Source organism: Ornithorhynchus anatinus, chromosome 5 (assembly GCF_004115215.2).
Source record: "Ornithorhynchus anatinus isolate Pmale09 chromosome 5, mOrnAna1.pri.v4, whole genome shotgun sequence".
Lineage (NCBI taxonomy): Eukaryota > Metazoa > Chordata > Mammalia > Monotremata > Ornithorhynchidae > Ornithorhynchus > Ornithorhynchus anatinus.
This window is the reverse complement of record NC_041732.1, coordinates 20711896-20729756: the sequence shown is the minus strand read 5'-3', so window position 1 is coordinate 20729756 and position 17861 is coordinate 20711896. Positions and strand designations below refer to the sequence as shown.

Sequence of the window (17861 nt, the reverse complement as noted above, 5' to 3'; positions counted from 1 at the left end):
TCCTTTGCTTGGGGCATGGTGACACCAGAGGATAAGTCAAGACAGGGTCCCGAATGCTGACTATTCTTATTAGGATGGAATGGGGCCAGAGAGAGGGGGCGTGCCCAGAAAATGAGAGGTCCACGTTCCATTTTGCAATCCAGTACCCTTCCAGCTTGGGCAGTATTCCCATGCAATCTGCTGGTTCACTGAATGCAGACTGCTTGCCATTCCCCCATCCCATCCACCGTTACAGCTGCTGTTTCCTAGGCCTTAGCAAGACAGAATGAGCCCATGCTGGGGAGGATGGTGGTCATATTGGATCTACGGATCAATGGATCTGTTGGATCTATGTTCCCGACCACCACGCCTCGATCCTGCTTCCTGATGATGGGCAGGGAATGTACTCGCCCAAGCGCTTGGTACAGTGTTCTGCCTACAGTAAGCGCTCAATAAAGACGACTGAATGAATGATGAATGAATGGTGGGAATGGCAGTGATCATGGCTACTTGGAATGCTGGGTTGTTCTGGAAAGACAAACATTTTACCTTCTACCTGATGTTTCCCTCACCTCCCGCCTGCTAGACTGTAAACTCCTTGAGAGCAGGGACTATGTCTTCCCACACTGTTATAATCTCCCAGGCTCTTACTACAGTGCTCTGCTTACAGTCAGCGCTCAGTAAATACCACTGATTAATTGATTGATTGACCTCTTCTTTCTTCTCCCTTGTAAGACCAAGGGAGGTGAAAACTGGGGTGGAACTGAGGGCCATCTGGTCCCCAGTCAATCAATCAATGATATTTATTGAGCATTTACCACTAGGCCAAGGTTCTATATATTCCTCTGTTGCTGCTGCGAATCACCAAAGGAGTAGGGGGGCCTGGAAATGTTTCTCTGTAGGCTGAATCCATTGGAGCATTCGAGCATTCATTCTCAGAGAGACTTATGAGGGAAGAACAGGGGCCAGAGGTTGTTGGTAAACCCTGTCTGCTTCCACACTGCTCTGACTTCCCTGGGAGAGGGTGAGAAAGTCCTTTAAGGGGTCAGAATCAGTCAGCAATCAATCAATCATATTTACTGAACACTTACTGTGTGCACAGCATGTACTATGTGCTTGGGAGAGTACAGTAAACAATATATCAGACACATTCTCTGCTCACAAGGAGCTTCCTGTCTAAAGCTGTGTCTTGAACTTGGAGCCTGCAGGGAGCTGAGATGGACTCCAATCCCAACTCAGCCATCAAGTTGCTGTGTGTTCCGGGTAAGCCACTTGACCTCTCTGGGCCTTTGTTACCCTCCCTGTTTTGTCAAGAGTGAGAGTGCTGCTGCATTTCTCTGCTAAATGGAACAAGGCAACCCTTTGGGCACATATAATCTTTAGCCTAATCTTCACACTATATCTGGGGTTGCCCAGGTGTGTTTTGAGACATCACACAGAGAGCAAAGGTTGGTGGTGTCCGGGACCATCCTGAGTAGTAGGAAGAGTAGCAGTAGTAGTAGTAATAATAATAATGGTAGAAGTAGTAGTAATAATAGTAGAAGTATTAATAATAGTAAAAGTAGTAGTACAGTAACGGAAGTAATAAAACTATTTTAAAGCATTCAATCATCTTGCCCCCTTCTACCTTAGCTCCCTGATTTCCTACTTCAATTTAACCCGCACACTTCGCTCCTCTAATGCCAACCTGTTCACTGGACCCCGATCTCATCTATCTTGCTGCCAACCTCTCACCTACATCCTGCCTCTGGAATGCCCTCCCTCTTCAAATCTGACAGGCAATCACTCTCCTCGCTTTCAAAGCCTTATTAAAAGCACAGCTCTTCCAACTAGGTTCTCATTTCCTCTTTTCCCACTCGCTTCTCTGTCACCCTTCTACTTGCACGTGCACCCTTTATTCATTTTTTCCTCAGCCCCATAACATTTAAGTACATATCCGCAATTTATTTATTTAATGTCTGTCACCCCCGCTGGACTGTAAGCCTGTTGTGGGCAGGGAACATGTCTACCAACTCTGGTAGGTTTTACTCTCCCAAGTGCTTAGTACTGTGTTCTGCACATAGTAAGCTCTCAGTAAATGCAACTGAGTGTGGTAGTAATGGTAGCAAAAATAATACTAGTAGTGATATTAGTAGTGATATTTTAGTAGTGATATTAGTGATATTTTACAGAGGAGGAACTCGAGGCACCGAGAAGTTATTCATATACTGAATTTGATTTATTCTAATTCTACTGCAAACATTTCCCTATAGGTCCATCCCATTAGAGTGTGAAGTTCCTTGTGGACAGAGAGGGAGAGTTTGGCTTCTGTTTTATTTCCCAAGCTTTTAGGGCAATACTTTGCATTCTATAGAGGCTCAGTAAGTATCATTACTACTCTGTGACTTTAAGCAAGACACTTAACTTCTCTGTGCCTCAGTTACCTCATCTGTAAAACGGGGATTAAGACTGTGAGTCCCACATGGGCCAACCTGATTACCTTGTATCTACCCCAGCGCTTAGAACAGTGAGTGGCACCTAGTAAGCACTTAATAAATACCATTATTATTATTAGTACTACTATTAAAGCTACTCCTCCTCCTCCTCCTACTTCTAAAGCTACTTCTACTGCTGTACTGCTGCTGCTACTACTACTACTGCTAGAACAGTGCTTTGCACATAGTAAGCGCTTAACAAATACCATCATTATTATTATTACTACTACGATACTACTGTACAACCACTACTACTGCTGTTATTGCTGCTACTACTTCTATCATCATCAATGGTATTTATTGAGTGTTTACTCTGTGCAGAGCACTGTAGTAATCGCTTGGGAGAGTACGATAAAACAGAGTTGGCAGTCATGTTCCTTATCCACAGTGAGTTTACAATCTAGAAGGGGAGACAGACATTAATATAAATAAATGATTTATAAAATACAATAATAATAATTGTATCTGTGAAGCGCTTACTATGTGCCGAGCACTATTCTAAGCACTGGGTAGGTACAAGGTAACCAGGTTGTCCCACATGGGGCTCACAGTCTTAATCCCCATTTTACAGAAGAGGTAACTGAGGCATATAGAAGTTAAGTGACTGGCCCAAAGTCACACAGCTGACAAGTAGCGGGATTAGAACCCACCACCTCTGACACCCAAGCCCAAGCTCTATCCACTCAGTCACACTGCCTCCTTGGTGTCTTCCAGGCTGGAATCTATTAACCCTCTGCCTTCCCCAGTGTGGCAGGTTGAGAGTGGCTATTATTATTATCTCCCTGTCTAAAATGGGGCAACTGATCTGGAGCTCTCTCAAAGACTTGATACCTTTTTGCTCTCAATCAATTGATCAATCAGTGGTATTTATTGAGTACTTACTATGTGCAGAGCAAGGGACTAAGCACTTGGGAGAGTACAATACAACAGAATAAGCAGACACATTCCCTGCCCATAACAAGCTTACAGTCTACAGGAACTCCAGTATGGTGCGGCTGAAGGCTCCGACTCTGGATTGACTCTTCCTTGTGGTCTTCCCTTCTCTCCCTCACCCTGCCCTGCAGACGTTCAACACATCAAGCGGAGAGATATTGTGCTGAAGAGGGAACTGGGAGAGGGGGCTTTTGGGAAGGTGTTCCTGGCAGAGTGCTACAACCTCAGTCCAACGAAGGACAAGATGCTGGTGGCGGTGAAGGTAAGACCCAGTGGCGGGGTGAGGCTGGACTCGGGGGTGAATGGGGCTGTCGGATGGCGGTAGAGGATAAGAGAAGGAAGGAGGGGTCTCTGTTCCAGAAGATTGTAGTGAATTGATTGGGTACCAGGGAGACGAGGGGCCCGGTGTCGGGTTGAGCTCATTCTCCCTGATGCTGAAGCCTGCTTCCTCTCTGACAGAGCCGAGAGGGGCTGGGCTGCCTCACCTTGGTGGGCTGGGAGCGAATGCTGACACAGCTGTGGAAACAAAGCCAGCTGTGTGAGGAAAATCCTGTAATGTGGCCCGGTGGGCGGCTCTGGACTTTCCCTCCTGGTTGGCGTCAGGATCCCTCTTGGCGAGCCCTTGGAAGAGCCGACACAGCAATCCCAAGACCTGAGGGAATCGGGGGTGGCTTGGGAGGGTCCCCAGGGTCACTCCAACCCAGGAGGAATGCCACCCTTGGACACCAGCTGCCTGGGACTTAGCCACTCGTCTTGTCTTGGGTTGGAAATTAGCACTGCTGTAACTTCTGTAAAAAACTTTTTTTGGAAGGCAAATGGCTTCCCCAGTTGGTCCATAGGAGAGGTAATAGACACAAACCAGACACAGTTGTACACGCACACACACACACACACACCATGACTGATCTGTTCACTCAGGGCAGAGACCCGAGAGAGAACCTTGGAGAGGATGGTCTCTGGGGTGACCGGGTGGAAGGCAGGGAAAGAGAAAGCCAGAGTGTCAGCAAGAGGTGGTATCGTCGGTGCTTCTAACGACCTAGGATTTCACCTCCTTCTGCCAGCTCTGTCGTCTGTGCAGATGCTCAGAGAGCAGGGAGATGAGAGAGCCAGCACATCTTTGGCACTCTTTAGGTCCCAGTCCATGAAAAACTGGAGCCCCAGGCTTTTCGGGGGCCTGCTTTTAAGGACATTTCTCTCCTCCTTGGGCTCAGTCAGTCAGTCAATCATAGGACATACAATCGTAGGCCCTCCTATCCTGAATTAGAATCATAACTGTCATCTTTGTGCCAAGTGCAAGATAATCAGGTCAGACACAGTCCCTATGCCACGTAGGGCTCACAATCTAAGGGTGAGGGAGAATGGGTATTTAATCCACATTTTCCAGTTGAGGAAACTGAGGCACAGAGAAGTTGCGACCTGGCCAGAGTCACATAACAAGCAAATGGCAGAGCCTCGATTAGATCCCAGGCCCTCTGTGTCCCAGGTCTTCTGACTCCCCAGCCCCTCTAACTCCCAAGCCTTCTAACTCCCAGGGTCATGCTCTTTCCACTAGGCTCCGCTACTTCCACTAGGCCATACTGAATCTCTTATGAGGTTCCCCTTCCATTTCAGCTGGAGGCTTTTCAAAACCTTCTTGCAAAACTGGGAAAGAAGCAGCGTGGCTTAGTGGAAAGACCACGGGTTTGGGAGGCAGAGATCATGGGTTCTAATTCTGTCTCTGCCACTTGTCAGCTGTGTGACTTTGGCCAAGTCACTTCACTTCTCTGTGCCTCAGTGACCTCATCTGGAAAATGGGGATTAAGACTGTGAGACTCATATGGGACAACCTGATTACCTTGTATCCCCCCAGTGCTTAGAACAGACTCTAAGCACTTAACAAACGTCATCACTATTATTATTATTAGAGAAATCTCTTACCTTGACACATGTATAGTATTTTGATCTGCCCTGCTCTTTAGATTTATATGTATAGCTGCCTATGGTTTTTGAAGATGATGTTACTAAGAGCCTTTCCATTTGTGTTGTGTTAGTGACCGAAAAGACCACTGGCAATCAGCCAACCTTGTTGCTCCTCACTGAGTTAATGAGTTTGGTCCTTTCATTGTCTGCCTCTGTTTGTGAACCTGCCTCTTGCAATAGCACTCTTTGCAAAGGTTTTGCTCAAGGAGAGCTACCTCTTTTTCAATTACTGCCCACCAGGTTGATTTTTCTACTTCCTTGGTCTCCCAGCCATCCACTGCTCTATGTCATAGTTCGAGCTGTCCTTACATGGTTTAGTCTTTTCTCCCGGCTTATGTGTATACCCAGTTTCAGCTCACTCTCCAACAACTGTGTAGGTATCTTGCTGTATTCCATTCTTCTCACATGCCCCTCCCAGTGGATCTGTGGGGCTGTTAGCTTTTCTGGGAAGCTAGTGAGCTGACTGCATCTTAGGACATCGTTGTTGGCCATCTCAACCTGACATTTGATGATGAATATTGAAAGTCTCTGCATAGCTGTGAGAGCTGGTCCTATGATAGAACCTAGATCTGACTTGTAGGGCTGTTTCACCAGCACCATATAGGAACCAAACTCAACCCACTCAACATAGAGAGAGAGGAGAGTCAGAGAGATTAAAGAGAGAGAAAAGGAAAGAGAGTAACACAGTGGCAGAGAGACAGAGAGAGATGAAAGAGACAAGAAAAAGAGGCAAGAGGAGAAATACACAAGGAGACAAAGACACACAGACAGAGGGAGAGAAAAGATAATGAAAGAGACAGGGAGAGAAAAAACAGAAACAAAGAGAATGAGAGAAAAAGAGACAACAGAGAAAGAAGGATTGAATAGAGAATGACACACACTCAAAAAGAGAAAGACTCACACAGAGAGACAATGAAAGAGAGGAACAGAGAAGAGAGAGAGGAAGGGTGGGATATGGAGAGAAAGAGAGAGGAACAGACACCCAGAGAAAAACAGAGATAGAAGGAGAGAGAAAGAGACAGAGAAAGAGAGTAAAAAGAAAAAGAAAAAAGAAAAAGAGACAGAGGGAGAGAGAAAGAAAACGAGACAGAATGAGAGAAATAAAAGGAAACAGAGACACACAGAAAGATACTTGTATTTATGTATATATATATATATCTATCTATATATAGATAGATAGATATATGTAGAGAGAGAGAGAGAGAGAGAGACGGGGGGGGGGGGGCGGGGGTGGTGGAGGAAATCAATCCTTGGTTAAAAGGAATTCAAATATGGCCACCTGAAGCCTGGTCCTGGCCCTCATGAAAAGCTGGAAGTCACCCTCAGAGAGCTCAGCATGGAGATCACTAGGAGTGCTCTCTCATGTATGTCCACAAAGTAGTAGAGGATGATTTAAAGTGACAGGGAAGGCCTGTTTGGCTAGCTCCAAATTTGATCTGCTTTCCTTTCTCATAAATTCAGCATCCCCATAAATCTTGACATTCTCCCTCTCTCCTCCCATCCCTCTCTCCATGATCTGGTGCTGGAGAACTGCTTGGGTTTTTTCACTTCCTGAAATGAATAAATGACTGGCAGCCAATCACCCCAGTGCCCCAACCCTTGGCAGCCTAGCCCGAGGAGAGTAGCCCCATTGAGCCAGAGAGCTACCCCCTGTGAATTTCAACTGAGAGAGGGTCTAGCCGAGGTCATGGCCTGGAAATAGAATCCCTAGAAATCCTCCATCAGAGGTCAGGTGAGCTAGCTGAGCCATCCCCCACCCTGGACTAATAGAATCCGTTTGATCTGAACCTCAGTGCTTCCGGACACATAGGGCCTGGATGCTGGCTCGCCGGAACTGCGGCTTCCTTAGACTTTCACCAGCCCAGTTTGCTGGCATGGGTCCCTGTGTAACTAGTGAGGTTCTCAGTTGCCCTTGAACTCTTTCTGGTTAGAGGAAGAGGACACCAGAGCTTGCCCACTGGAAACACTATCTAAATTTCCCCTTTGATACAAATTCCTTTGTTCAGCCAAGGTTGGCATAAATTACAGCTCTTCAGGTCCATCGTCCGATTTCTTTTTACCTTTGTGGACGTGTTGATTGACCGAGTGGGGAGTTGGGAGTCAAGAGTCCTCAAGTTCTAGATGTAGGAACTGGGAGCAGGGACTTTGCCCCAGCCTCAGTTTACTCATCTGTCAAATGGGAAGCAATCCCTTCAAGCCTAGCCAGGGAGGGAAATGGATTTTGTGTCACTGTGAAGGTGACACTGGTTATCCTGAAGGATAAGATGAGGCCTGGCTGGTCTGATCTAGCCCCCAAAAGCCCATCATTTTTCCCACTGGAAAAAAGCACCCATTGGGCCCTGTCCTAATCGGAACAGTAAAGAAGGCCCAATTCCAGCCCTCTGGGAGCTGAGGCTATCAATACTCCCATTCCAGGCCCTGAAGGACCCTACGCTCGCTGCCCGGAAGGATTTCCAGCGAGAGGCGGAACTGCTCACCAACTTGCAGCACGAGCACATCGTCAAGTTCTACGGGGTGTGCGGGGATGGGGACCCCCTCATCATGGTCTTTGAGTACATGAGACATGGCGACCTCAACAAGTTCCTCAGGTGAGCGGGGTGAGCCTCTTTTCTGGCTCAGAACCTTCTCCTGGGCTGGGAATTCAGAGGGAGTTGGGCCCCTGGAATCAGGTAACTGGCCACCGGAAGCTAGGATAGTCCTTCCTCAGAAAGAAACCTGCTGGGGGCATTCAGCATTCCAAAACAGAATGTCTTGGGCTTGATGTTAATCAGCACCCCAATGGCCCAAGCAGTTTCCCGACTGCCTCCTGATTCTCACTGATACCCCACTCCAGGGTGGATGGGAGAAAGGTAAGGAGACTGGTACTGGTACAGGCTCTCATAATATCCCAGCTGGATTACTGTGTCAGCCTTCTCTCTGATCTCCCCTCCTCCTGTCTCTTCCCGCTCCAGTCTATTCTTCATTCCGCTGTCCGGCTCATCTTCCTGCAGAAACGCTCTGGGCATGTCACTCCCCTTCTTAAAAACCTCCAGTGGATGCCTATCAACCTCCGCATGAAACAAAAACTTCTCACTCTAGGCTACAAGGCTCTCCATCACCTTGCCCCCTCCTACCTCTCCTCCCTTCTCTCTTTCTACTGCCCACCCCGAAGGCTCCGCTCCTCTGCCGCCCAACTCCTCTCCGTCCCCCCTTCTCGCCTATCCCAAAGTCGACCCTTGGTCCACCTCCTCCCGCTGTCCTGGAATGCCCTCCCTCCTCACCTCTGCCAAACTAATTCTCTTCCCCTCTTCAAAGTCCTACTGAGAGCTCACCTGCTCCAAGAGGCCTTCCCAGACTGAGTTTCCCTTTTCCCTCTGCTCCCTCTGCTGCCTCTCTGACACCCCTTCACCTCCCCTCAGCTAAGTCTCCTTTTTCCCCCCCTTTCTCTCTGCTCCTCCCCTTCTCCCTTCCCTCCCCTCAGCACGGTGCTCGTCTGCTCATTTGTATATATTTTTATTACCCTATTTATTTTGTTAATGGGATGTACATCCCCTTGATTCTATTTATTGCTATTGTTTTAATGAGATGTACTTCCCCTTGATTCTATTTATTGCTATTGTTTTTGTCTGTCTGTCTCCCTCGATTAGACTGTGAGTCCATCAATGGGCAGGGACTGTCTTTATCTGTTGCCCATTTGTACACTCCAAGCACTTAGTACAGTGCTCTGCACATAGTAAGCACTCGATAAATACTATTGAATGAATGAATGAAACCCAGATTCAGAGGAGGGAATCCTGAGGAGGAGAGCAAGACTCTCTACCCCCAAACTGCCTCTTCCCCCAGGGTTTTTAAGATCAGCATCTGCCTTAACCGCTGCCCCATTGGTCAGCTTTTCTGGCAGAAGGTAAGTCAGCCAATCATATTTACTGAGTGCTTACTCTGCGTGGAGCACTGTACTAAGCATTTGTGAGAGTACAATGTACCGACACTTTCCCTGCCCACAGCAAGCTTACAGTCTAGAGGGGCAGTAGAGGGTCTAGTGGCTGGTGGGGCCCAGGACAACTATACTGGGCATGCACCTAGGCACAGTAAGATTGATTGGGTGACATTCTGAGCAGCTGGAAATTTTCCTTAGTCCTGCCTCAATCATTCTCTTGGACAGCCCTTCTTACAGAAAAAGATCTCTTCATTTCCCAGGACCCCTGAATGCTGGGATCCTCTCTTCTCTGTGCCCTCCAACCTCAACATTGGAGCTGCACTTGGTCCTGTAGTGAGAGGGGAGGGGTGATCTGCGGGGGAGCACAATAAAATGAATCTGTCCAAGTGTAACAGGGCCTTTCCATGGAAATTGGAAAAGCAGTAAAACAGACAGAGGGGCTGGCTCCACCCAGGGGCTTCCTGGCTGGCGGCTCCATAAATAAAGGCCCCAGATTTTATTACAGCTCCCTGGACCTCCCACAGAAAACGGCGCCGGGAAAGCTGACCAATGAGGAGGCAGTTAAAGCAGATGCTGCTCTTGAAAACCCCGAGGTTTGGGGGTGGAAAGTCTCTCTCTCCTCCTCAGGATCCCCTCCTCTGAATCTGGGCCTCCTTACTCTGCCCCCATCCATGCTGGGATGGAGTAACAGTGGGGCTCAGGAGGCAGACCAGAGACTACCTGACAGAATTCTGGAGGCAACAGAGATGGAGGGGGATGCCGGGGAGTGGGCCAGGGGTTTTAGCCGGAGGAAGGGTGACTCCGGAGCAGCTGCACACAATCCCTGCTCTGACATTTGTCTACTCTGTGACCTTGGGCAAGTCACTTAATTTCTCTGTGCCTCCAGTTACCTCACCTGTAAAATGGGGATTAAGACCATGAGCTCAACTGGGGACATGGACAGTGTCCAACCTGATTCGCTGTATCTACCCTAGGGCTGTAGTAGAGTGCCTGGCATACAGTAAGTGTTTTCCAGATACCATTTAAAAAAAAATCTCCAGTATCTGCTCCCAAACTGGGTGGGAATGTCAGGGCAGACCCAAAGGATAGGCAAGACTTAGTCCCTGGCTTCTAATGGAGGAAGAATCCTATAGGGGTGGTTGTGCCACCGGCCCCCTCTGTCTTCCCCTGACCACTCTCCTCTCCCTCCTCTGCCCTCCCCAGGGCCCACGGCCCCGACGCCATGATCCTGGTGGACGGGCAGCCCCGGCAGGTGAAGGGTGAACTGGGGCTGTCCCAGATGCTGCACATCGCCAGCCAGATCGCCTCGGGCATGGTGTACCTCGGATCCCAGCACTTCGTCCACCGCGACCTGGCCACCCGCAACTGCTTGGTGGGTGCCAACCTGCTGGTCAAGATCGGAGACTTTGGCATGTCCAGAGATGTCTACAGCACCGATTACTACAGGGTAAGGTGGCTTCCCCTCTGGGGCTGTGGGGATGGGAGCAGGGGCCTGGGGATCAGCCCACACAGGCCCATGGGCGCTGCCCTGTTCACTTATCCATCATGAGTTTGTTCTCTCTGTTACTCTGGCATGTTGGCACACACCCATGGGCACACTGACATGAACACACATGGGGGCAGGTCATCTGCTTGGCCTCAAGAGCAAAGGAGCACAAGTGCACTCCTTTCTGCCCCTTGTGTTCTTCCTTTCTTCCACATTTCACAGAAACACCCTTACTCCCTTCTTTTTCTAGCTTATGGCATTTGTTAACCATTGACTATATAATAATGTTGGTATTTGTTAAGCGCTTACTATGTGCAGAGCACTGTTCTAAGCGCTGGGGTAGACACGGGGGAATCGGGTTGTCCCACGTGGGGCTCACAGTCTTCATCCCCATTTTACAGATGAGGGAACTGAGGCACAGAGAAGTGACTCACCCACAGTCACACAGCCGACAAGTGGCAGAGCTGGGATTCGAACTCATGAGCCTCTTTCCACTGAGCCACGGGCTGTAATAGATACAGGGAAAGCAGGTTGGACACGGTCCTTGTCTCACATAGGGCTTGCAGTCTAAGTCCAAGGGAGAAGAACTTAATCTCAATTTTATAGTAGAGTAACTGAGGTATGGCAAAGTGACTTGCCTGCAGTCACAGAGCAGACAAGTGGCAGAACTGGAATTAGGACCCAGGTCCTTTGACTTCCAGACTTGTGCTCTTTCCACTAAACTGTGCTGCTTCTTGCTGACCCTCCCTCAGATTGGCCCTTGATCCCAAAGAGACTTCCACCCAAAGGTATTGTTTGATCTTCACACTTCCCTCGTGTAGGGGAAAGCAGTCATTACAGCCCCCCATTTTAAGGATGAGGAAACTGAGACTCCATAGCATGTAAGGGTTTGAGCTGGAACTAGAACCCAGGTCTTACAATTCCTAGACTCCTATCTTTTCCCTGAGTTCCCACTACATCCCTACACTGGCTCCTCTGTCCCATTTATTTCCTCCCCTTGGATCCATTTCCTGGCCTGGTCTTCATTCGCAATAGAGGATACTACTTTTTCCAATTAAAAAAAAAACCCCAAAAATAGAGCTCCAGGAAGATTTTCAGAGCAAGGGGCAAGGCAGTATTACAAAATGGTGTAGAAAAACCCTGGATCAGAATCTTATCTAGAGTCCTTCCATTTCCAGTCTTTGACTGCTATCATTTACCCAATGACAATTATGTGAAGAGCTTTATTTACTCGTTTTTATTTTATTTTGTGGTATTTGTTAAACACTTACTTGTGACAGCTACTAGGCATGCAGATAGATACAAGCTGATCAGATTGGATATAGTCCATGTCCCACATGGGGCTCGTAGTCTTAATCCTCATTTTATGGATGCAGTAACTGAGGCCCAGAGAAGTGAAGTGTTTGCCCAAGGTCCACAGCTGACAAGTGGTGGGGTGGGGATTAGAACTCATGTCCTCTGACTCCCAGGCCCATGCTCTATTCACTAGGCCATGCTGCTTCCTGTTCTTTGTTAACAGAGAGTGACATTCTGGGAAATCTCTATGAAAGGAAAACTCCCATTGAAGTGCTCACCCATTTTGATGCCACATTGTACGTCCATGAGCTATTATTCCTGAAATCCCAGGTGCACCTTAGCCACATAGGCTCAAATTATTAAATCAACGTTCCCTAATTCCCTAGCAATGTTCTAGATGAAATGTATAATGGAAACATGTTTTGGCAGAACAGAGTGTACGTTCTTTTTTATTGATAAAATAATCATAATAATCGGGGCTTACTGCGTTAAGAGCTTACTTTGTTCCAACCACTGGGTTAAACACTGGGGTAGATATTTGATAAGCAGATCGGACACTTACTACCCTCCTGGGGTTCATTATCAGACATCTCTCTTGGACTCCCACAGTCTTGTACCTCCATCCCTCTGCCTTTGGTGGAGTTGTCAGTGTTACTGATATTATAAAAGGCAAAGAACACCCCAAGACCCTCAGGGCAAAAAGGTGAGAAGAAGGACAAGAGAAAGAAGAAGCAGAGAGAATCCAAGCCCCCAGCACAAAGCTTGAACCCCTCTGGGACTGAAGGGATGAGATTCTGGGGACTACAGTATGAGCCATTTTGGCCATTTGCTTTGGCTACTGGGTAGTGTTGGATAATTGCACCATGGACAGCAGCACAAAAGGCTGGTGGCAGGGATGTCTAGTGGATAGAGCAGGGGCTTGAGAGTCAGAATGACCTGGGTTCTAAACCTGCCCCCTCCACTTGTCTGCTGTAGGATATTGGGCAAATCACTTCACTCCTCTGTGCCTCAGCTATTTCATCTGTAAAATGGGGATTAAGACTGGGAGCCCCATGTGGGACAGGGACAGTGTCCAACCTGATTAACTTGTTTCTACCCCAGTGCTTAGAACAGTGCCTGAAAAATAGTAAGCACTTGATGAGTACAGTAAACAGCAAATAAACTCGGGGTGTTGGCTGCAGGGGATCAGTATCCCCGGCAGGAATCTGGCTCAAATACAGAAGCAGCCTTGGAGCTAAGGAAGGGTGACCATGGGCAAATGCCCTTCCTTTCCAGACACCCTGGTGCAGGGATCAGGCACACAGGGGCCAGGCCTGATGGCTCAGCTTGGCAGAGACCTTCTGGTCAAGGGCAAGGGAGAGGATCCCAGGGAATGAGGGGAAGCTCTCTACCTTTCCTCACCCACCTTTCTGTGAGCACCAGGCCCGGTACCAGGGTGAGTGACCTATGCAACCCCAGGCTGAGATTAAGAGCCAAGCAGGAATCTTTTTTGCCTTGTAGTCCCTCAGCTGGTCCTAAAATCCCTTCTGGGAGTGACATCTGGTGAGGGGGAGAAGATGAGGCGTCAAAAGGGCATGAACCCCATTTGGGGGGTCTTTGCATGGGGCAGGTCCTGATGCCATTTAATGGTCTCTTGAACTTAGCAGCATGAGGTTCACTGGCCTGGCTGGGCCTTACTTAGATTGACGTTAGCAAGGATAGATGCAGAAAGACAGATCCTCCCCCCACCGCCACCCCATCTGCAGCAGGTTCCACAGAGCCCGGCAGATGGTTTTTCTTCTGTGCTAAGCAGAAACAGGAAGCTGGCCCCAAATATTGCCCCAGCGTCTTCTCTGGGGAGAACGTATTGAACAGAACCCGCATTCAGCCGAAGCTTTTGACCTTGATGCCTCTTGGTTCATTTCTTCTTAATGGTATTTGTTAAACACTTACCATATGCCAGCCACTGTTCTAAGATCTGGGGTAGATAGACAGAGAAGTGAAGTAACTTGCCCAAGATCACTTAGCAGACCAGTGGAGGAGCTGGGATTAGAACCCAGGTCCTTCTGACTGCCAGGCCCAACTAGGTTTGAATTGAGCTTGTGAAAAGTTGACCACGTCCCATTGCTCTTTCTACGGGAGGAGAAGTAATATCTGGTAGTAAGTTAGGTCCTTGGCCTGGTGGAAAGTGGTGGAAAGTCAGGAGACCCGGGTTTTAATTCTGGCTCCACTACTTACCTGCCGTGTGACCTTGGGCAAGTCATTGTTCTGTGCTTCACTTTGCTCATCTCTAAAACGGGGATTTTATACCTGTTCTCCCTTGCCCTTAGGCTGTGAAACCTCATGTGGGACAGGGGCTAGGTCTGATTCATTGAACGATATCTAACCCAAGATTTAAGACTGGACTTAGCACATAGTAAGTGCTTAACAAATATTACTATTATTATTATTGTTATCATTGTTATGATTGAGAGGCAGGCTAGAGAATATCTACATCCATGGGGCACTAAATACCCCCTCGAGTGGTCTAGAAGAGTCCTGAAGGGTTCAGATAACCAGGAATACCTCTACTTCCTGGAAGAATTGGGTTCATTAACAGGTTCATCAAATCACAGAAGATGTGGACAGGACAAACATATTACTGTTCTGCAAACCTCACCTCCCTTGAAAGAAGGTGGCAGGTTCAAAACAAATGAAAGGAAACTGAGCTTCAACCGGTGCGTGCTAGGCATTAAGAATCAATTCCAACAGCGGTGGATCAATTCAGAGACGAGTGGTCCAATTTGGTTCACTGCAGGGAAAATGAGCAACGTTGTGGGGAGAGGTAGGGATTTTAGATGGCCATGAAGTTGTATGCCAAGTAAGGCAGCTATCACGTAGCTCTTCCAAGCAACCCATTGCTCCTGTTAGAGATAGAATCCTGTACTACTTTTTGGACCCTTAGTCTGACCTGTAATGGTTGCTGATGTCAGCTTCCTCTAGACTGTAAGCTCACAGTGGCCAGGGAATGGGTCTACCAACTCTGTTATATTGTACTCTCCCAAGCGCTTAGTCCAGCGCTCTGCACCCCGTAAGTGCTCATTAAATACAATTGATTGACTGATTTTGTCATTATCTGCTGTTCATCCAGAATGACCTATAGTGGTCCATCCTGTTTCTCTACATGCTCAGAGGATCCGGCCATGAAGCTATTTCAGGGGTGGGGTGGTTAGGTAAAAAAATCTTTAAATTGACTCTTAGAAACCTTTGCTCTTTTCTTCAAAGCATCGTTCATTGAGCATCCCCTCTGGTGAATCCTGCATTTCAGGGAATTTATAGAAAATACTGTTTAGCATGGGGAGGCAGAGACCTCAGAGGAGAACAGCAATTTATCATCCCTGGAGACCTCTGAAAATCCCATTTGAAACAGGGATGCTCAGAGAAGGGGCTGCAGCTCTGTGCTACCCAGCATTTTCTTAATTTGTCGGGTGTTGAGAGTCACCCCTAAGGAGCAGAGTTAAAAACAGATTGCAGATGATGCAGAGTGTGTGTGTGTACGTTTATGCATGTGCATGCTTGCCTGCATACCTGGATATGGGTATTTCAGGGCTGGGATTTAACAACTCCATGTTTTCCTCTTCCAACATTTTTAATCTCTTAAAACAAAGAAAAGCACCATCTGGCTCATGCATAAGTGGGATGCAGACGGTTTACAAAGGTGAACTGCTTAATTTCCTGTTACACATTTAGAGAGAGAAAACAAACATTTATGTAACAGAGCAACAGTGCGATCTGTTCCTCTCTCCCTGTAAGTCTCTGTCTAAGACAGCTGCCTTTTCCTTGTATGGATCAGTGAGGAGTCACTTCAGCTGTTGCTTTGAAACCTGGTTTGACAGGGAAGGTTTGTGCTGAGGGAATGCGTGGTTGGGGGTGGGGTGGGTGGGTTTCTGTGACCACTGAAGAAGGCGGGGGTGGGCTAGGAGAAAGATGCTGGGAACTGGGATTTGTTGTTTATTGACAGAGGAAGGTTTTGGCCAACGCTGTCAAAGTTTTGATGGGGCAGCTGAATTATTTCCAGCTCAGTTTAAAGAATGACCATTGGGTTCTCAGCCCCAGATTCCATCGATGATCTGAGGTCCATCCTGTGAAAGAGGAAGGATTACGGATGCAGTGGAGGCTACCTTTTTTGGATTGGAGGGTGGGTGAGGGTCCAAGACCAGGAAAACAGGGTACAGTGGGCCAGAAAATGGGGTGAAGGGATTGGCAGAACTTGGGGGAGGTAAATAATGATGGTATTTGTCAAGCACTTAGTATGTGCCAGGCACTGTACTAAGCACTGGGGTGGTTACAAGGAAATCAGGTTGGACACAGTCCCTGTCCCGCATGGGGCTCACAATCTTAATCCTCATTTTACAGATGAGATAACTGAGGCATAGAAAAGTGAACTGATTTTCCCAAGGCCTCACAGCAGACAAGTGGTGGAGCCGGAATTAAAATTCATTAACTTCTGACTTCCAGGCATGTGCTCTGTCCACTAGGCCAAGCTACCTAGTGGATAGAAGTGTGAGAATGAAGCCACAGCGGTTGTTCCCCTCCACTCCAAGGCTGTTGTCCTCTGAGCGTATGATCCCTAACTCGGATTCAAGCAAAGGGCTTTTGGGTTGATCTGGTTCCAGCTCCCTGGCCATAGAATGGGGAGGTGGATGCCCAGAACTGCGGCCTATGTGTCCACAGCCTGAAGGAGTAACCGGGAGCCCCCTATTGGCTCCTGCTCTAGTCTGTAAACTTGTTATGGCCCGGGAACATGTCTGCTAATTCTGTTGTATTGTACTCTTCCAAGCACTTAGTTCAGGGCTCTGCACATAGTAAGTGCTCAATAAATACCACTGACTGATTGGATAGCCTGCCAGGTCTCTGAGTGATGATGAGGGAAGGGTCCAGACCTTGTCACTTTGGGCTTCGGCCTTGGATAAAGCCAGCATCTCCTTCCTCCAAAGCCTGTTTTAAACACTTCTGGTTGCCCCTTCTAAGGTTGCCTAAGTAGGGGGGAGAACAGGGAAAACAGAAAGAACATAAAACCTTGAGCATGCCATTTTACTGGGCTAGACCAAAGTACTGCCCCAGTAAGCAGAGCAGTCTTGTGGAAAGAACTTGGGTCTGGGAGTCAGAGGAAGTGGGTTTTAATCCCAGCTCTGCCACTTGTCTGCTCTGTGACCTTGGGAAAGTCACTTAATTTCTCTGCCTCAGTTTCCTCATTGTCAAAATGGGAATTCTATACCTGTTCTCCTTCCTACTTAGACTGTGAACCCCATGTGGGACCTGATTATCTTCTTTCTCCCAAAGTGTTTCATACAGTGCTTGGTACTTAGTAACGGCTTAACAAATACCACAGTTATCATTATTGTTATTACAACTCTGTTGTATTGTACTCTCCCAAATACTTAATACAGTGTTCTGCACATAATAAGTGCTCAATAAATGCCACTGATTGATGATGATGGTGATAATGATTATTCAGAGTCTTTTATTTTCCACATACCTTCCAATTACTAAGGGGTCTAGGTGGAGACCTGTTTTCTTGGGTACAAGATTGTTGATCTGCCATACCTTGCCTAGAGCTGGAACCTCCAGAATTTTGTATATACCCCTGTATCATGGTAAGCTTTATTTTTATTTTTTCATGGTATTTGTTAAGTGCTTACTATGTGCCAGGTGCTGTACTAAGAGCTGGGGTAAATACAAGCTAATCAGGTCCATGCCCCACAAGAGGCTTACAGTCTGAACCCCCATTTTACAGATGAGGTAACTGAGGCACAGAGAAGTTAAATAATTTACCCAAGGCCACCCAGCAGACATATAT

General features: G+C 47.7%; 1 protein-coding gene across 1 annotated transcript in view; it reads left to right on the top strand.

The window, feature by feature from the left end:
* The window catches only part of NTRK3 (neurotrophic receptor tyrosine kinase 3), a 364188-nt gene that overhangs the window by 307356 nt on the left and 38971 nt on the right, over positions 1–17861 (top strand). The window contains exons 13-15 of the mRNA XM_029065746.2: positions 3518–3648; positions 7761–7933; positions 10465–10708. Coding sequence (XP_028921579.1) covers positions 3518–3648; positions 7761–7933; positions 10465–10708 — 548 coding nt within the window. The remainder of the gene's footprint in view (positions 1–3517; positions 3649–7760; positions 7934–10464; positions 10709–17861) is intronic.